At 53.5% G+C, this 14,588-nt stretch overlaps 3 protein-coding genes across 3 annotated transcripts; 2 read left to right on the top strand and 1 right to left on the bottom strand.

Moving 5' to 3' along the window:
• Window positions 1–1,186: 1,186 nt before the first annotated feature.
• BBA_05052 (glycerol kinase) lies at window positions 1,187–2,942 on the bottom strand (the record flags this gene model as incomplete). Its single annotated transcript, XM_008600149.1, has 3 exons — window positions 1,187–1,432; window positions 1,491–2,649; window positions 2,803–2,942. The coding sequence occupies 3 exons, from the start codon at window positions 2,940–2,942 to the stop codon at window positions 1,187–1,189; spliced, it is 1,545 nt and encodes a 514-aa protein (XP_008598371.1).
• Window positions 2,943–6,300: 3,358 nt separating this feature from the next.
• On the top strand, window positions 6,301–7,416 carry BBA_05051 (MIP family channel protein; the record flags this gene model as incomplete). The annotated part of the gene is made up of 3 exons (XM_008600148.1): window positions 6,301–6,593; window positions 6,646–7,186; window positions 7,240–7,416. 3 exons carry the CDS (start codon window positions 6,301–6,303, stop codon window positions 7,414–7,416), a joined length of 1,011 nt encoding a protein of 336 aa, XP_008598370.1.
• A 3,797-nt stretch (window positions 7,417–11,213) lies between these two features.
• Window positions 11,214–13,322, top strand: BBA_05050 (FAD dependent oxidoreductase; the record flags this gene model as incomplete). The annotated part of the gene is made up of 1 exon (XM_008600147.1): window positions 11,214–13,322. The coding sequence occupies one exon, from the start codon at window positions 11,214–11,216 to the stop codon at window positions 13,320–13,322; it is 2,109 nt and encodes a 702-aa protein (XP_008598369.1).
• Window positions 13,323–14,588: the final 1,266 nt, after the last annotated feature.

Raw genomic sequence — 14,588 nt, 5'->3', positions numbered from 1 at the left:
TTTGGACACCGAGGATTGGGTCCGCATTTATATTCAGTTCGGGATTGAGTTTGCGAGGTCCATGTCCGCTTTTTCTTAGTCGTGGCTGAGCTTTATGGAAGCTTTCTCAGTGTCCCGACTGTGTGGAACCCCATGTTCAGGTTGCAATTGCAGGTGAAAGGGAAACGGCAAAAGAGGTCCTGACTAATGTACTCTGTACGGAAGCTTTGCAACTTTGGACCAGATGGTCGGGGGCGCCCAGTGGAACTGCTGCAATTGAAGGGTATGGATGGACGGATAGATGGTGTGTGGAAGGGAGAGCGATGAAAGAATTTGCTTGGCTTGAGATGGTGGTGAGGATGTGCAGATGCAGGCTGGCGTCATACTCCAGGCATTTCCGAGCAGCTCTGCAAAATGGCTTGGACCCACTCGTGCCACTGTACCCATGGGCTTTCCAGGTGGGCAGTGTTTATTAGGTACAGGGCCTGCTGCAGCTTGATTACAGGGCGTTTCGGCGGATGATGCGCTAGAGGGCCGCTGTAAACGTGCCAAAAGCTCCACCAAACAATGCGCAGCATCAATTTGTTCACTTTGAACCTGTGTGACAACTCCCCAGCTTTTGCATCTTGAACTTCCATCGAGAGCCGAGCATCTCATTAGTTGCTTTCCCCAGCAAAGCATCACGCCACTCATTTCTTACAAGCTATAAATTACCTACCCCGTTTCCCCAGCTTCCAAACGCTAAGCTTCATTCGTTCAGGGCTGCTTGAAGACTATCAATGCAGCACACCGCCAGCTAGCTGTACTGTGGCTTCACGCCAGACGACGCCCGCCCAGGCCCAAAGAGGCCTTTGTCCCCGAGAGGCCTTGGTGTAACAACGTCAATGGAGGAGGTGAAACTCCGTGAGTGTGGCCATGTACCGCATTATTGCAATAGGCGTGGAGCCATTTCGGTCAGGGGCAAGTTACATGAACATATCATCAAGTGGGCGGCAAAGAGAAATCTTCTTTTGTTCATATAAAAGGTGGATTTTGCTATATTCATGAGTAAAGCATCCGTCATTCCGTCATTCCATGGCTCGTTCCGAGCCGTTAAAAGAAGAGCTGTTGCTATCATGTGTTCCAAACCAAAAGTATCAACAAGATTGTCAAGAAAAAAAAACAACGCCATAGTCGTACACCCTCTTCATCAACCACCCACCCGAGTCTAGTCGTAGTTGGCCCAGCCCTTGCTCATCTCGACGGCTTTTTCCCAGCGGGAGAAGCGCTTGCTGGCATCCTCGGCGGTGATTTGTGGCTTGAAAGTTGTGCGGCCGTCGTTGTTGACGTTTTTCAAGTCGTCAAAGCTATCCCAGATGCCAACGGCCAGACCTGCAGCAATGGCAGCGCCGAGAGCCGTCGTCTCACGCATGGCGGGGCGGTTTACGGGAATGCCGATGAAATCTGATTGTGTCTGCGAATCTTGTTAGAATCCTGCATGTGGCTGCTGTCGATCATGAGTCGGTACTAACCTGCATGATGAGATCCGAGTTGCACATGCCGCCGTCGACGGCGAGCTCAGTCAGAGCCTGCCCGCTGTCCTTCTCCATCGCGTCAAGGATGGCTTTGGTCTGGAAGCAAGTAGCCTCGAGGGTGGCGCGGGCAATATGGCCACGCTTAGTGTAGGCAGTGATGCCGAAAATGGTACCGCGGGCGTCGTCGATCCAGTAAGGAGCAAACAGGCCGCTAAAAGCCGTAACAAAGGTGCAGCCGCCGTTGTCCTCGACAGTCTCGGCGAGAGCGCTCAACTTGGAAGACGACTCAATGAAGCCGAGGTTGTCGACCAGGAACTTTACGCTAGAACCAGCGACAGCAATGCTGCCCTCGAGAGCGTACATGGTCTTGCCGGGGCCAAAATCAAAAGCGACAGTGGACAGGAGGCCGTGGGTGGAAAAGATGGGCTTGGGGCCGACGTTGTAGAGGAGGAAGCAGCCGGTGCCGTAGGTGTTTTTGGCCAGGCCGGGCGTGAAGCCCTTTTGGCCGACGAGTGCGGCAGACTGGTCGCCGAGGCAGCCTGTGATCTTGGTGCCCTTGAGGGCCGTGTTGGCGAGGCTGCCAAAGGCCTCGGGGTCGGAGGAGCGGACAATCTTGGGAAGCTGGACCTTTTTACGGTCAAGGCGAAACCAGTCGAGCAGCTCGGCGTCGTATTCGAGGGTCTCAAGGTTCATAAACATGGTACGCGAGGCATTGGAAGGGTCGGAGACGTGGACGTTCTTGTCAGGGCCGCCATTGAGCTTGTAGGCGAGCCAGGCGTCGACGGTACCAAAAGCGAGGTTGCCGCTCTCGTACGCCTCCTTGACGGCAGGCACGTTTTCAAGCAGCCAGAGAAGCTTACCAACCGAGGAGTAGGTGGACAGCGGCAGGCCGCAGCGGCTAGTAAGCTCCTTGGAGCCGAGGCGGTGCTTGAGGCGGCGGACGAGTTCCTGGGAGCGGGTGTCGGTCCAGACGATGCCATTGTGGAGGGCCTTGCCAGTTTTCTTGTCCCAGACAATGGTGGTCTCGCGCTGGTTGGTGATGCCAACGGCGGCAATCTGGCTGCGTGAGTGACCCTGCTCCTCAAAAGCCGCGACGGCGCCGTCGATGCACTGCTCGACGGAGCTTATCAGCTCTTCAGGGTCATGTTCGTGCCAGCTGTGAGGATGGAGAAATTAGTCATTCGACCTTTTAATTGTTTTTCTCTTGAGGAGAGAGTGCGCCATGGACTGAGAGTGCGCGCGAGTTGTGTGCGACTACAAACGCCTGCGCAACGCAGCTTGGCGCGGTCATGGAGGGGTGGAAGCTTACCCGGGCTGGGGGTAGATTTGCTTGAATTCAATCTGGTGAAGGGCGACGACCTCGCCATTGGTGTTGAAGATGAGGAAGCGAGTACTTGTGGTGCCCTGATCAATGGCACCAACAAAGACATCTTTCCCTGAAGAAACCATGGCGTTGATGAATCTGGAGTGAGTCTGGGAGACGAGGTTGGCGAGCATAAAGTATAGCGGGGAAGCTTTGGTCGCAGCAGCACGGTTGTTATGGCGGGGATCAAGTAAGCAAAGATGGGGAAGTGCGCTTTTGCAGCTGGATGATGATGCGGAGTGAGCAGAGGGAGAAGATGGAGATGAGACAGCAGAAGAAGAAGGGCAAAGGATGAATCAATACTAGAGGAGAAAATCTCAGCTACAAAGGGGGATCGCAAAAATACTTGTAGTCTCGTGCAGTTGGCATGTGGAGGGCCTGACGCAACTCCGACTCCCCCAGACCCCGTTTTGTGGCGGCGCCGACGCTCCCCAGCCCAGGGAGCCCACGGGGAAGCGTTTTTGGAGAAAAGCCGGGCCAACTCAAGCCACCTCCGAGCCTAGACACCGTCGCTCAATTTACAATGCACCCTATTTCCCGTGTTTCTTGTCTCTTGATCTGCTCTTGTTAGTTATAGCACAGCCGACGCGGACTATTGCTCGTTGGCGCAAGGCTGGGACGCACAGCTACCCCTCATCAGGGACCAGCTGCGCTGTTGCGCATGCATGCAGTAGTTGACCAGCACATGTCTCTCTCGTCGAGCTGTCTTTGAAAAGTCAGCAACATTTAACAAGCTACATCCGACGGATCCCGAGCGAATTTACGTCGGCTAGGTAGTTGCCTCGCGTTACGGCATCTCTATAACCAATACAGCCCCCCAGTCCGCGGTGTATGGACTCTCATGGTCAACCACCGGAGGGCTGTGGGGAAGAGGAGCTTTACAGCGTCACGAGATGAGAAATAAATCTAAGAAACGGGCTGTGCGCTACTCATGGCGTGGAAATTCTCATCAACCGGCTGGGGAAAAAGGGATAGACGAGTTTGACTTGGCTGGGACCGCTCCGGGGGTGTGGGCGTGTACTTGAATGTCACTTGTGATGATGCAAAAAGCCACTGCAAAGTAAATGCACTTGCTGCAGTCGTGGGCCGTTCCGAAATTGTCCACTGTTTTCGGTCAGCATTTTCCATTTGGGGAGTGGTTCGCTGGCGCCACAGACGAACCTTGCAGCGCGGTCAACTTTGGCGCAGAGCTTCTTCTTGTTCTTGTTCTTCTTCTCACGAGCTCGCCAAGCGAATGGCACAGGACAAGGATCCGACGCTCCGTCACCAAAACGTCCAATGTCCAGATTAATGGATCCGCAAGCGCCCCCCGGTCAGAAAACTCGGTCTTCAACGCCGAGCCTCTTTGAGCCTTCTAGACGATTTCTATGGAGCGACCCTCTAAATCGGACACCAAAAAGCACGGGCCAACGCCAATGTCGGGGCAAAGGGCCGAATGCTTGCTGCCAGCCTTGCGCGAGGCTTGCACTGGTTTGATTTTGCTGTGTGCCTGCACTTTTATTTTATTTTTTATTTTATTTTATTTTTTAAAAAAAAAAGGGTTGGTGGCTGGTCCTGGCCGCCACGAGGGGCTTTCAGAGGCCGAAGCGGGCTTTTGAAGGTGCTCGCCAAACGCCGTTTCAATATTCGTGGTGCACTATTTCTTTTTACGATCCCCACGGTAAAGTACGAATAATATTACCAGTAACCAGAGCTGATAGACCCCGTATAAAGTATCCCATTCTTCAGTATTCGAGGGCTGCTTGTGGGCTTCAGGGCAGGCAAAAAACGGAGGCGTCCCGTACACAATAATTTTATCCAGGCACGGAACTCGTCGCACACTGCTGGGCATTGTTGCATGAGATCAGGCGCAGACGAATAAGGCTGCTAATGTTACCTTGGCTGACCAGTTCAACGCAAATGTTAACTGGTACCAAAAGAGAGCTTTTAAGAAAAGAAAAAAAAGGCCTGCATAGGGTGCTTATTCTCACAACACCTGGCAGCAAATCTTTTCAGCGCGCATTACAGCACCCTCCTCGGACACCCCGGTCGCTGGCGTTGGCAGTCCTGCACTGCAGTCTGCAGTACGTACGCAGTGCAGTCCGCAGTGGGTGGGGGTGGCGTGGGTGATCAGCAGAGGTGTGGCGCCAAATCTCACTTCAACAGCCAAGGCCCATCCTGAGTGAGCAGACGAGAGGAAAATAATGGAATGACTGGAGATGCCACACCGTAGATGGAACACCTCAAATGTGATGAATATGAGGAGAAAAATTGCCCTGTAAAATGTATTGCCATTGCCTAGTTACTACTTACAGCCCGCCTCTGAATTCAAACGCCACTTGTTCCTCGTGGCCTACGCCACGGCCAAGGAACCGATGCTCAGCCACACCTTGTAATGGATCAAATGACAGCCACTTCCGCAGCCCCGGGCTGGTTCCAGCGACTCGCCGGAACCGTCAAAGTATGTCAAGTCCCGGCACAACCGCCGCAAAGTCATTGATCGATATTTCATCCCTTGCTTTCCGCAGAATGCGGACGTCGCCGCCGCTGCTATTAATTATTCGTAGTCATTGGGCCGGCCCCCCTCTTCTTCGGTGCTGCACCCCCAATAAGACCCTTCCTCTCATATTGGCTCATTCGTCCGATTTTTATTTTATTTTTTTATTTTTATTCCATGCTCTGTATAGTTACTTTGACTTTTCCCTAGCCCTAGTCGCGCTGATGGTTTGTTTCCTGCAGCTAGCCCACACACGCCCCTCCCCTCTTATAGGTTCGTTCCTTCTTGCTCTTGCCCATATTGCCCCAGACTTGCCGCATCTTGCAAAAGCCCGGACCATGTTCAAGAACGGGCAGTTGCCAGTAGCTGACCAGCATAGCGGAATCGTAGGCGCTCATTCAACGCCTCTTCCCTGCTCCTCCCCCTCTATTGTTCCCCCCAAAAGTCCACTACACACATGGCACCTCTCCGCATCCTCCAAACTTTTCATCAATCCTCGCACCCCTAGCTTGTCCACTGTGGCTTGCTTTTTCCCTTGTCCCATCAACAACCTGCTCGTACAAGCATATTTAGATTCCTTGAACCTGATCACCTACGAAACTATATCCTCATCATCGCCGCCACTGCTCCGTACATAATAGTGCATAGGCCCACCCGCGCGGCCGAGACCACCGGACAGGCCACACACGCGCATTCCTCTGCCACGTCTCCTGGCCCTGTCAGGGCACTCGCCATTATATTCCTTGCTCGACACCATCCCCAGATCCTATCCCAACTCTTGAACTTGTTCATCCTGGCCGCTCGTCTCCTCAGTCCGCGGGGTTAGTTGCAACGGCTAGGCCCCGCCACACCATCTTCGCCTCACACCACCAAAACTGCATATTAACCACCTCTTCCCCGTGGAGTTGCATCCGAGATTTCCTTGACTGCAGCCCTTTACCCGTCCTCTTCCTATTTATCTCGAATCAATGTCCCTTCCAGTCTCTCAAGACTCTGTGTCAGCGTCGTCCGTCGACAAGATTACTTCCTACCAAGAGACCAAGATGGTTTCTCCTAGCAATCCCGAACCAATTCATCCCGAGCTGCCTGTTCCCGAAGAAAAGGAGCTCGCCTGGACAAAGATTCGATCCATATGGCAAGATGCGTTTTCCGAATTCCTTGGCACCATGATTCTCATCATCTTTGGTGATGGTGTCGTTGCTCAAGTCGTTTTGAGTAAAGAACAAAAAGGAAACTACCAGAGTATCTCATGGGGTTGGGGGTAAGCATCTCTCTAATGAATGGCTGTACTCAGCAATACTGACTATATCTAGCATCGGTGTCATGTTCGGTGTCTACGTTGGCGGCAAGTCTGGCGGGCATATCAATCCGGCTGTTACTTTGGCCAACTGTGTCTTCCGTGGCCACCCTTGGCGCAAACTCCCCGTCTACGCCATTGCCCAGCTTCTTGGTGCCATGGCCGGCGCTGCCATTATATACGGCAACTACAAGTCCGCCATTGACAACTTTGAGGGCGGCCCCGGAATCCGAACCGTGACGGGCCCCAATGCTACCGCCGGTGTCTTTTGTACATACCCTGCCCCCTTCATGACCCGTACCGGCATGTTTTTCTCCGAGTTCCTCTCGAGCTCCGTTCTTCAGTTTGTCATCTTTGCCCTTGTTGACGAAGACAATATTGGCGCTGGCAAAATGCTACCTTTGGCCCTCTTTTTCCTCATTTTTGGCATCGGTGCTTGCTTGGGTTGGGAGACTGGTTATGCCATCAACTTGGCTCGTGATTTTGGTCCTCGCCTCATCACCTACTTTGTTGGCTACGGTACCGAGGTTTTTTCTGCTGGGGGCTACTATTTCTGGGTACGTTGCTCTGAGACTCCAACAAGGCACAACCTTTTGCTAACCTCGATTAGATTCCGATTGTTGCCCCGTTCCTCGGCACCGTCTTTGGCGGGTTCTTGTACGACGTTTTCATCTACACCGGTCCAAGCCCCGTCAACTCTCCCTGGTTCGGCCTGAAGAGACTGGCTCGACCCCGCCGCGATGTCTGGTCCAACACCTACCGACAGTCTACTGAGACTAAAGTCTAAAATTTGAGACGCTTAGAAGGGTCGTTTGCTGAAGAGGGCATTTACTATGAAGAGGTAGCTGGATGGAGCAAATTTGGATTGGCAGAGGCATGAGCGAGTTTTTTATCATTAATGTTTGGTGTTTGAGTGTTTTCTACTTTCTTCTGGGAATGGGTTCATTTTGAAAAGGCGACGAGCATTAACGGTTGACGGCTTTCAAAAAGGAAACTTGGCATGAATAATTTACGTTTTTATATGATTTTACACATGTTGAGATTGTATTATCATGTGGCATCTTTATGACTTGAATATATTCTACATGCACATTTAAATTGACGTATTTGCGATGATGCTTAGTCCACCGGACGCCTGAAGCAACTAGTAATAAGCCAGTCGTAGAGGGCCAGCTAGTCAAAGGAAGGTAGGTACTAGCCAGTAAAACAGGCGTAGGTAATTTAGACACAGCATGTCCGACAGCAAAAGCCGGTGGGCTCGTAACGATGATGCTAGCGCTCGCTGCAGCCACCAGGATCTGCAGCATCGTGAACATGTATAATGATTTACTTTGCATTTATGCCCAAGTAGTTGTTGAACAGCAGCCGCCAGTGCTACCATAATCTGCAACGGCTTGGTACTGTACTGTACCACTAAACCTGTTTCTTCGGCTTGCTGCCAGGCGGATCGGACGGTCTTGGCTTTTGTGCGACAAGTGGTGGCAGCATCGTGGCGCGGTCAAAAACCTTGATTTCGTTCTTCATTTCACTCTCTTCCTGAAAATATACGAGAACTTGCTGCTCTGCCAGCGCAACGGGCATGCTGTTGTGTTTCCTCTGTTGCATGTTTCTCTTTTTTTTTTTTTTTTTTTTTTTTTAATTAATAGTCTCCCTTGCCTGCTTTAATTCAGGATCCAAGTAGAGCTCTGGGTAGAGAAGAAGCTCGTGCCACGGCTGAGAGGGCCCCGGCAAAGCAAGTAGGTAACTGATGACTCGCTTTTTCTTTGTGAAAAGAATAATCGGACGACTGCCTTGTTCTGGGCTAGTTGAGGCGGCTTTGCCGCTGCACACGCCCGCCACCCCTCCGTAGCTGCATACCTAGGTATTCAGCTTTTTGCCATCTGAAAGCGTTAGTTAATAGTTGTTGACCCCATGACGAGATGCGCACATACCAGTAATGGGGCAGGGTTCAATTGTAATATTTTGTTTCCATGATTCATGCATTGATATAGAAAACGGGCGTTTTTTTTTTCCGCGCAAAAGAATGATGCGGTGTTTCGGATAACTTGCTTTGACCGAGATGCAAATGGGCTTATGTTAGTGGCTTGTAGTACACGGCAGTCTGATGTCACCTTTTTTTTTTGCCAACGTGGCAACTTGGTTCTTTCATGGGTTGCACGACGTACGGGTAAAACCAACAATTAGTCTGCATATTTCCCTACCTTGAGAAATAGCAAAGACCTTTAAATTTTGCCCAATTTATTCATTCTCGCTCACCTCTTTCCACTGCTCTGAGCTTTTTCAACACGCCACCCCCGCTTCAAAGTTTTAGTTATACGCGGGCTAGCAAGCGAGAGCATGGAGCCAAAGGGGGGGGGCGTGCATTGATATCATCAGCCTGGGTCATACGCTATTTAGTCGGCTTGGCTCGCTGTGGCTGCGGAGGGGCGGCCGCGTGGTCGCTTGCTTACACGGCCTAGACGGGCATGAGAATGAGAAGGAGAGGAGAGAAAGCAGAGTGACTATTGCTATATAGATGCAATGGAATTTAATGGACTATATTATACCAACTGCAACCGTCACATGTTCACCGTACCTTGCATACCAGCCCTGGTTGTCGAGAAGCGGCGTGTATTTGTTTGTTAGGCGTTCCTTGCTATATAGATCCACCAGGACCACAAGTATTGAATCGCCAATGTTTCTTTGATCCAACTGTCCTGGCGGCCCCCCATTTTGCAGGGATACCACGGCTGTGGGCTTTTCAGCCATTGTGGTTCGCGAACGGCGGGGAGGACAGGGGGGCCAAAACTAGACGAGGAAGGGGCTGGTATTAGGATATCGTCGAGCGGCTATTACTACATGTCCATTAACCAGTAAATAGGGGTTTTTGCGCAGCCACACTGGCAATTGACAAAGGAAGCTGAAAATGGCATCATGAACAGCTTCGGACAGGGAAGGCATGCTATACACATGATATTGAATAACTATGTAATATGCTACTAATATGCTACGCTACGTACGACATGGTTAAAAAGAAAGATGTTTCAGTGTGGGGGGGTGAGGAGGATCACCCGCAGTTGCAACGCTCGCACGTTTATTTTCCCTCATAGGCGGGGCGTGAAGAATAACTTGGGAAGAAACGAGATTCGAAGCGATTGAAATATTGGAGAGGAAAAGAATCGATGCGGCGCGTGACCAGAGAAGGCTTCCCTAGTGGCGACAAGCTCCGAGTCGTCGGGGGCTGGTTCCGGGACGGCCTCCGGAGGACTCGGGTCAGACACCGGACTTTTCGGCGACTCTTTCTTGGGGGTCGCGACAAGAACAAAAAAGAAAGAAAAAAACCGACGACCCCCACCACATTCCGCGTCGAGGGGACATTTTTCCACTTTTAATTGTGCCTCTGTCAGAGATGGTCAGATGTTTTCTTGTCCCTGCATAACCTTCTCGGGGTCGAAGCACCGAACGAGTACCGAAATGGAGCTCTTCATAAGTGGAGTTTGTCGTACCGGGTCTCGGGCTACAAACCCCGACAAGAGCCCGAGATTGGTCGCAACGTGCCCCTCTGTGTCCATGGTTGTTCGGTATCAAAACCCCGAGGTGCGTAAAATCAGACGTCTCACAAACATAAAGAGACATTCACATTTATTCGGTAAATAAAGATGGAGACAACAACGACAACCGCTTAACGTGAAGCGCCGCCCGATTTTCCCCTATCTTTCCTGTCTCTACCATTTCGCCAGAGAGTTTTCTCCTTCTTTTTTCTGTGTGTCTTGGTCATCCTCCGCCGTCCCGCTCTTTTCCCGGCAGCGCTTGCTTGTAGTTTCCCATGGTCCAAGATGATGTCAGAGTCGCAAAGACGGCCGGCCCTTTTCCTTTTTTCCTTGCCGTCCCCTACTATCTCACCTAATTACTGGACCAATCAGTTCCTTTTTTTTTTTTTTGGCGGTTCCGGCGTCTTTTCTCGTCTCCTCTATTTTTTCTCCTAATCGCATGGTGTTGAACTGTAATCCAGCCGCCGTCACACGTGGGCCACTTTGATCGGAACGATAACAAAGCTCGAGACAGCCACAGCGCAGACCCTGATCCAGAGCTCGCTCTTGTTCGCCGTACACTTTCCGATAGCTCGGGGTGGAGACTGGAGCTTTTGCAATCTTTCACGGCCGTGGGAGTCATTCCATTTTCTTCATTCGCGGTAATCCCGATTCCGCCGGCGCTTTATTAACAAGATACCGCGCTGTTCTCGTTCTGATTTCTTTCCCTGCATCTTTATACCCGCAAGCGATTTGTACGACGCCCTCCAATTTACACCTCGAAACAGTTTTGTTACCCGTATTGGTACAGCCCACACCCTTGGCAGATCCATATCACTAGCAGCATCTAAAAACAGCCGGTTACCGGACCGCGTCTGCCGAAGCTTGTGACTACATAAAATTTCCAATACCCGGATTGTTTGCTTTTTCCTCCTTGTCTCATATACCGACATCGATTTTCGAGAATAAATCAAAGACTGCGACAGGCTTTTCTTGGATTCAACTGAGCTTGCCTCACGCCCCTCACAGGCTCATCGACAGCTCACGCCATTCTACAACCGACAATTCTCACACAATGTCGCGAGCTTTTACGAGATTTCGCAAGCCGCTGATAGGCTTCGCGGCTGTCGCCACCGCTGGCGGCATCGTCTACGCCTCCCGACGACAAAATAAGCACTCGTTCGACACGCCTCTCGTCTCGCTGCAGCGCGACGCAAACGGGCGCATTGTACCGCCCACCTTTCCCAAGATGAAGAGCCGCGCCGAGAACCTCGCCGAGCTTCGCCGCCACGGCCAGCCCGACAACACAGACGAGTACGACCTGTTAATTATTGGCGGCGGCGCGACGGGCACCGGCATCGCGCTCGACGCCGTCACGCGCGGCCTCAAGGTGGCGCTGGTCGAACGCGACGACTTCTCGGCGGGCACCAGCTCCAAGAGCACCAAGCTCGTGCACGGCGGCGTGCGGTACCTGGAAAAGGCCGTCTGGAACCTCGACTACGCGCAGCTGCAGCTCGTCATGGAGGCTCTGCGCGAGCGGCGCACCTTTCTCGACATTGCCCCCCACCTGTCGCACTCGCTGCCCATCCTGCTGCCGCTCGAGCACTGGTGGCAGGCGCCGTACATGTGGATCGGCACCAAGACGTATGACATGCTCGCGGGCGACCAGGGCCTCGAGAGCTCCTATTACATGAGCCGCGCAAAGGCGCTCGCCAAGCTGCCGATGCTCAACCCGGACAAGCTGGTCGGCGCGCTCGTCTACTACGACGGCCAGCACAACGACTCGCGCATGAATGTCGCCCTCGCCATGACGGCGTCGCTCCACGGCGCGACCGTGCTCAACCACGTCGAGGTCACGGGCCTGCAAAAGGACGCCGACGGCAAGATCCGCGGCGCCACGGTCCGCGACGTCATGGCGCAGGTCGACCCCGAGGCGGGCCTTGACGGCAAAGAGTTTGCCGTCCGCGCCAAGGGCGTCATCAACGCGACGGGACCCTTTGCTGACGCGGTGGAGCGCATGGACGACCCCTCGCGCAAGGCCATGATTGCGCCCGCGTCGGGCGCGCACATCATGCTGCCCGGCAGCTTGTGCCCCAGCGGCATGGGCATGCTGGACGCGGCCACGTCGGACGGCCGCGTCGTCTTTGTGCTGCCGTGGCAAAACTACACGCTGGCCGGCACCACGGATAATGCCTGCGAGATTGAGCGCCAGCCCGTCGCCCGCGACGAGGACGTCGACTTTATCCTCGGCGAGGTCAGCAAGCTCCTCAAGCCCGAGTCGACGCTCACACGCGCCGACGTGCTCGCCACCTGGTCCGGCATCCGCCCGCTCGTCAAGGATCCCAACGCCAAGAACACCGAGTCCCTCGTGCGCAGCCACCTCGTCACCGTGTCGCCCTCGAACCTGCTGACCTGCGCCGGCGGCAAGTGGACCACCTACCGCCAAATGGCCGAGGATGCCGTCGACGAGGCCATCAAGACGTTTCACCTGACGCCCCGCGCCGACGCCACTCCCGCCGACATTTCCGGCGCCGGATTCCCCGCCGTCCAGAGCACCGGCGCCTGCGTGACCCGCAAGGTCGTTCTTGCCGGCTCCCACGGCTACTCGACGCGACTACCGGCTGAGCTCGCCGAGAGCCAAGCCCTCGACGCCGACATTGCGCACCACCTGGCTACCAACTACGGCGACCGCGCCTGGGCCCTCCTCGCGACGACGACGCCGTCTTCACCGCCTACTCGCCTGTTGCCCGCGCACCCATTCACCGACGCCGAGGTGCGGTACGGCGTGCGCGCCGAGGCTGCCTGCACGGCCGCCGACCTGATTGCGCGGCGCACGCGCCTCGCCTTTCTCGACGTCGACAGCGCGCTGCTCGCGCTGCCCCAGGTGATTGACATTATGGCGCAGGAGCTCGGCTGGAGCGCGGACCGCCAGACGCGCGAGTGGAGCGAGACGCTGCGCTTCCTCGAGTCCATGGGCCTGCCGCAGGATCAGCTGCACGTCAGCCGCGAGGAGGTGGTGGTGCGGTGCGCAGAGGCGGACAGGGCGCTGACGCACCGCAACAACAACAACGACAGCAACAACAAGCAAAAGCCGCTGGCAGTAAATGGGAAGCTCGGCTTTGGCGTCAGCGGAGGCAGCGGCAGCGGCAGCGTCGTCGGCCAGAGAGAGACGAGCGAGCAGTAGGATGGAATAAAGTTGTGTTATTACATGACGTGAACGTGTGCAGGACGTCGTGTCAGGAGAAGGAGAAAGATTCATTCAAGCATTGATTTTTGGGTACATTTTTCTGTATTCAATATTAGTTTAGTTCCGGCGTTTTGCTGTTGCTGATTCCTCTTTTTCATTTGTATCCATTTTGGGGCGCAAATTCTTTTTTGCATCGTCGGTTGTCTGGCTGCTCGACGCTCACCATAGACGTTTGGCCATTGATACTGTTCTAGATCTTTCTCACTACCATCCATAGCCACAAGTAAATACGAATGACTTACACCCAACATCTCGTTGCCTAGTTTTCTTTTTCTTTTTTTTTCTTTTTTTTTTTTGGCTGCAAGTAGAGTATCGAGATGCTGCCTAAAAGTAATGTGGTGTAACGCTGTCAAACTCGTCTCAACATCTCTACCATCTTTAGAATGAAGAAGCAGTGACTAATAATTGCAAATGGTCCATGCTCAACACCTTGCCCTGATTTAATATGCAACATGGCAGCCTAAAAACAGGCAGCCAACGTGGGAGACGATCACCTTGGCTATTCATGGGCACAGGCCAGCGGTTTACCCCCAATGAGCTGCTCCAAGAGCTCTAATTGCCGTCACCAATCGAAACCCCCATGCAACACTGTGCAACAACCGTGTAACCCCATGCCGTTCTCGACCAGGGGGGATTGTTCGTCTTGTCACTTGCCCTGACTCCCCAGCCTCCTCGCTCGTGCTCGTGCCCAACAAATGCCCAGTTGAGAAGACCTTGAGGCTCAAGGAGCACATAGGCGTGAGGATGGGACGGCAGATATCCCAAGCCCTCGAATTCGTCATCTTTTGCATGCAAAAAAAAGCCTCGAAGGGGCTCTTCCCATGAAGATGTCGCAGTCTCTCTCCCCCCCAAAGGGAGCGGCCCGCATGCGGCCGCATGGGTCCCTTGTCATCCCAAGTGATAGGTTCTGGACATGGCCACTTGGCCAAGCCATCTGGGGCTACTCAATAGGGGCCGGCCAGGGAGGGGGGGGTTGGGTCGGTTGTACAAGGGCTTCGTGGTCAAAAGAAGGATTCAAATGAGAAAGTCTTCATCATGGGCGCGGAAAAGAGCTGAACTTGGCTGGTGGCGAAACAAGTTTTTTTTTTTAATATGCAACAACGCCTGACAACGTGACAACGCAGAGCCCAAAGGGCTCATCCGTCGTGGTGATGGGGTGGGCCCCGGGCCAATCGGGACAGCGCCAATGGCAGAGTCGGTTTG

This window comes from Beauveria bassiana (genome assembly GCF_000280675.1).
Source record: "Beauveria bassiana ARSEF 2860 unplaced genomic scaffold BBA_S00012, whole genome shotgun sequence".
NCBI lineage: Eukaryota > Fungi > Ascomycota > Sordariomycetes > Hypocreales > Cordycipitaceae > Beauveria > Beauveria bassiana.
This window is presented reverse-complemented; position numbering and strand designations above follow the sequence as displayed.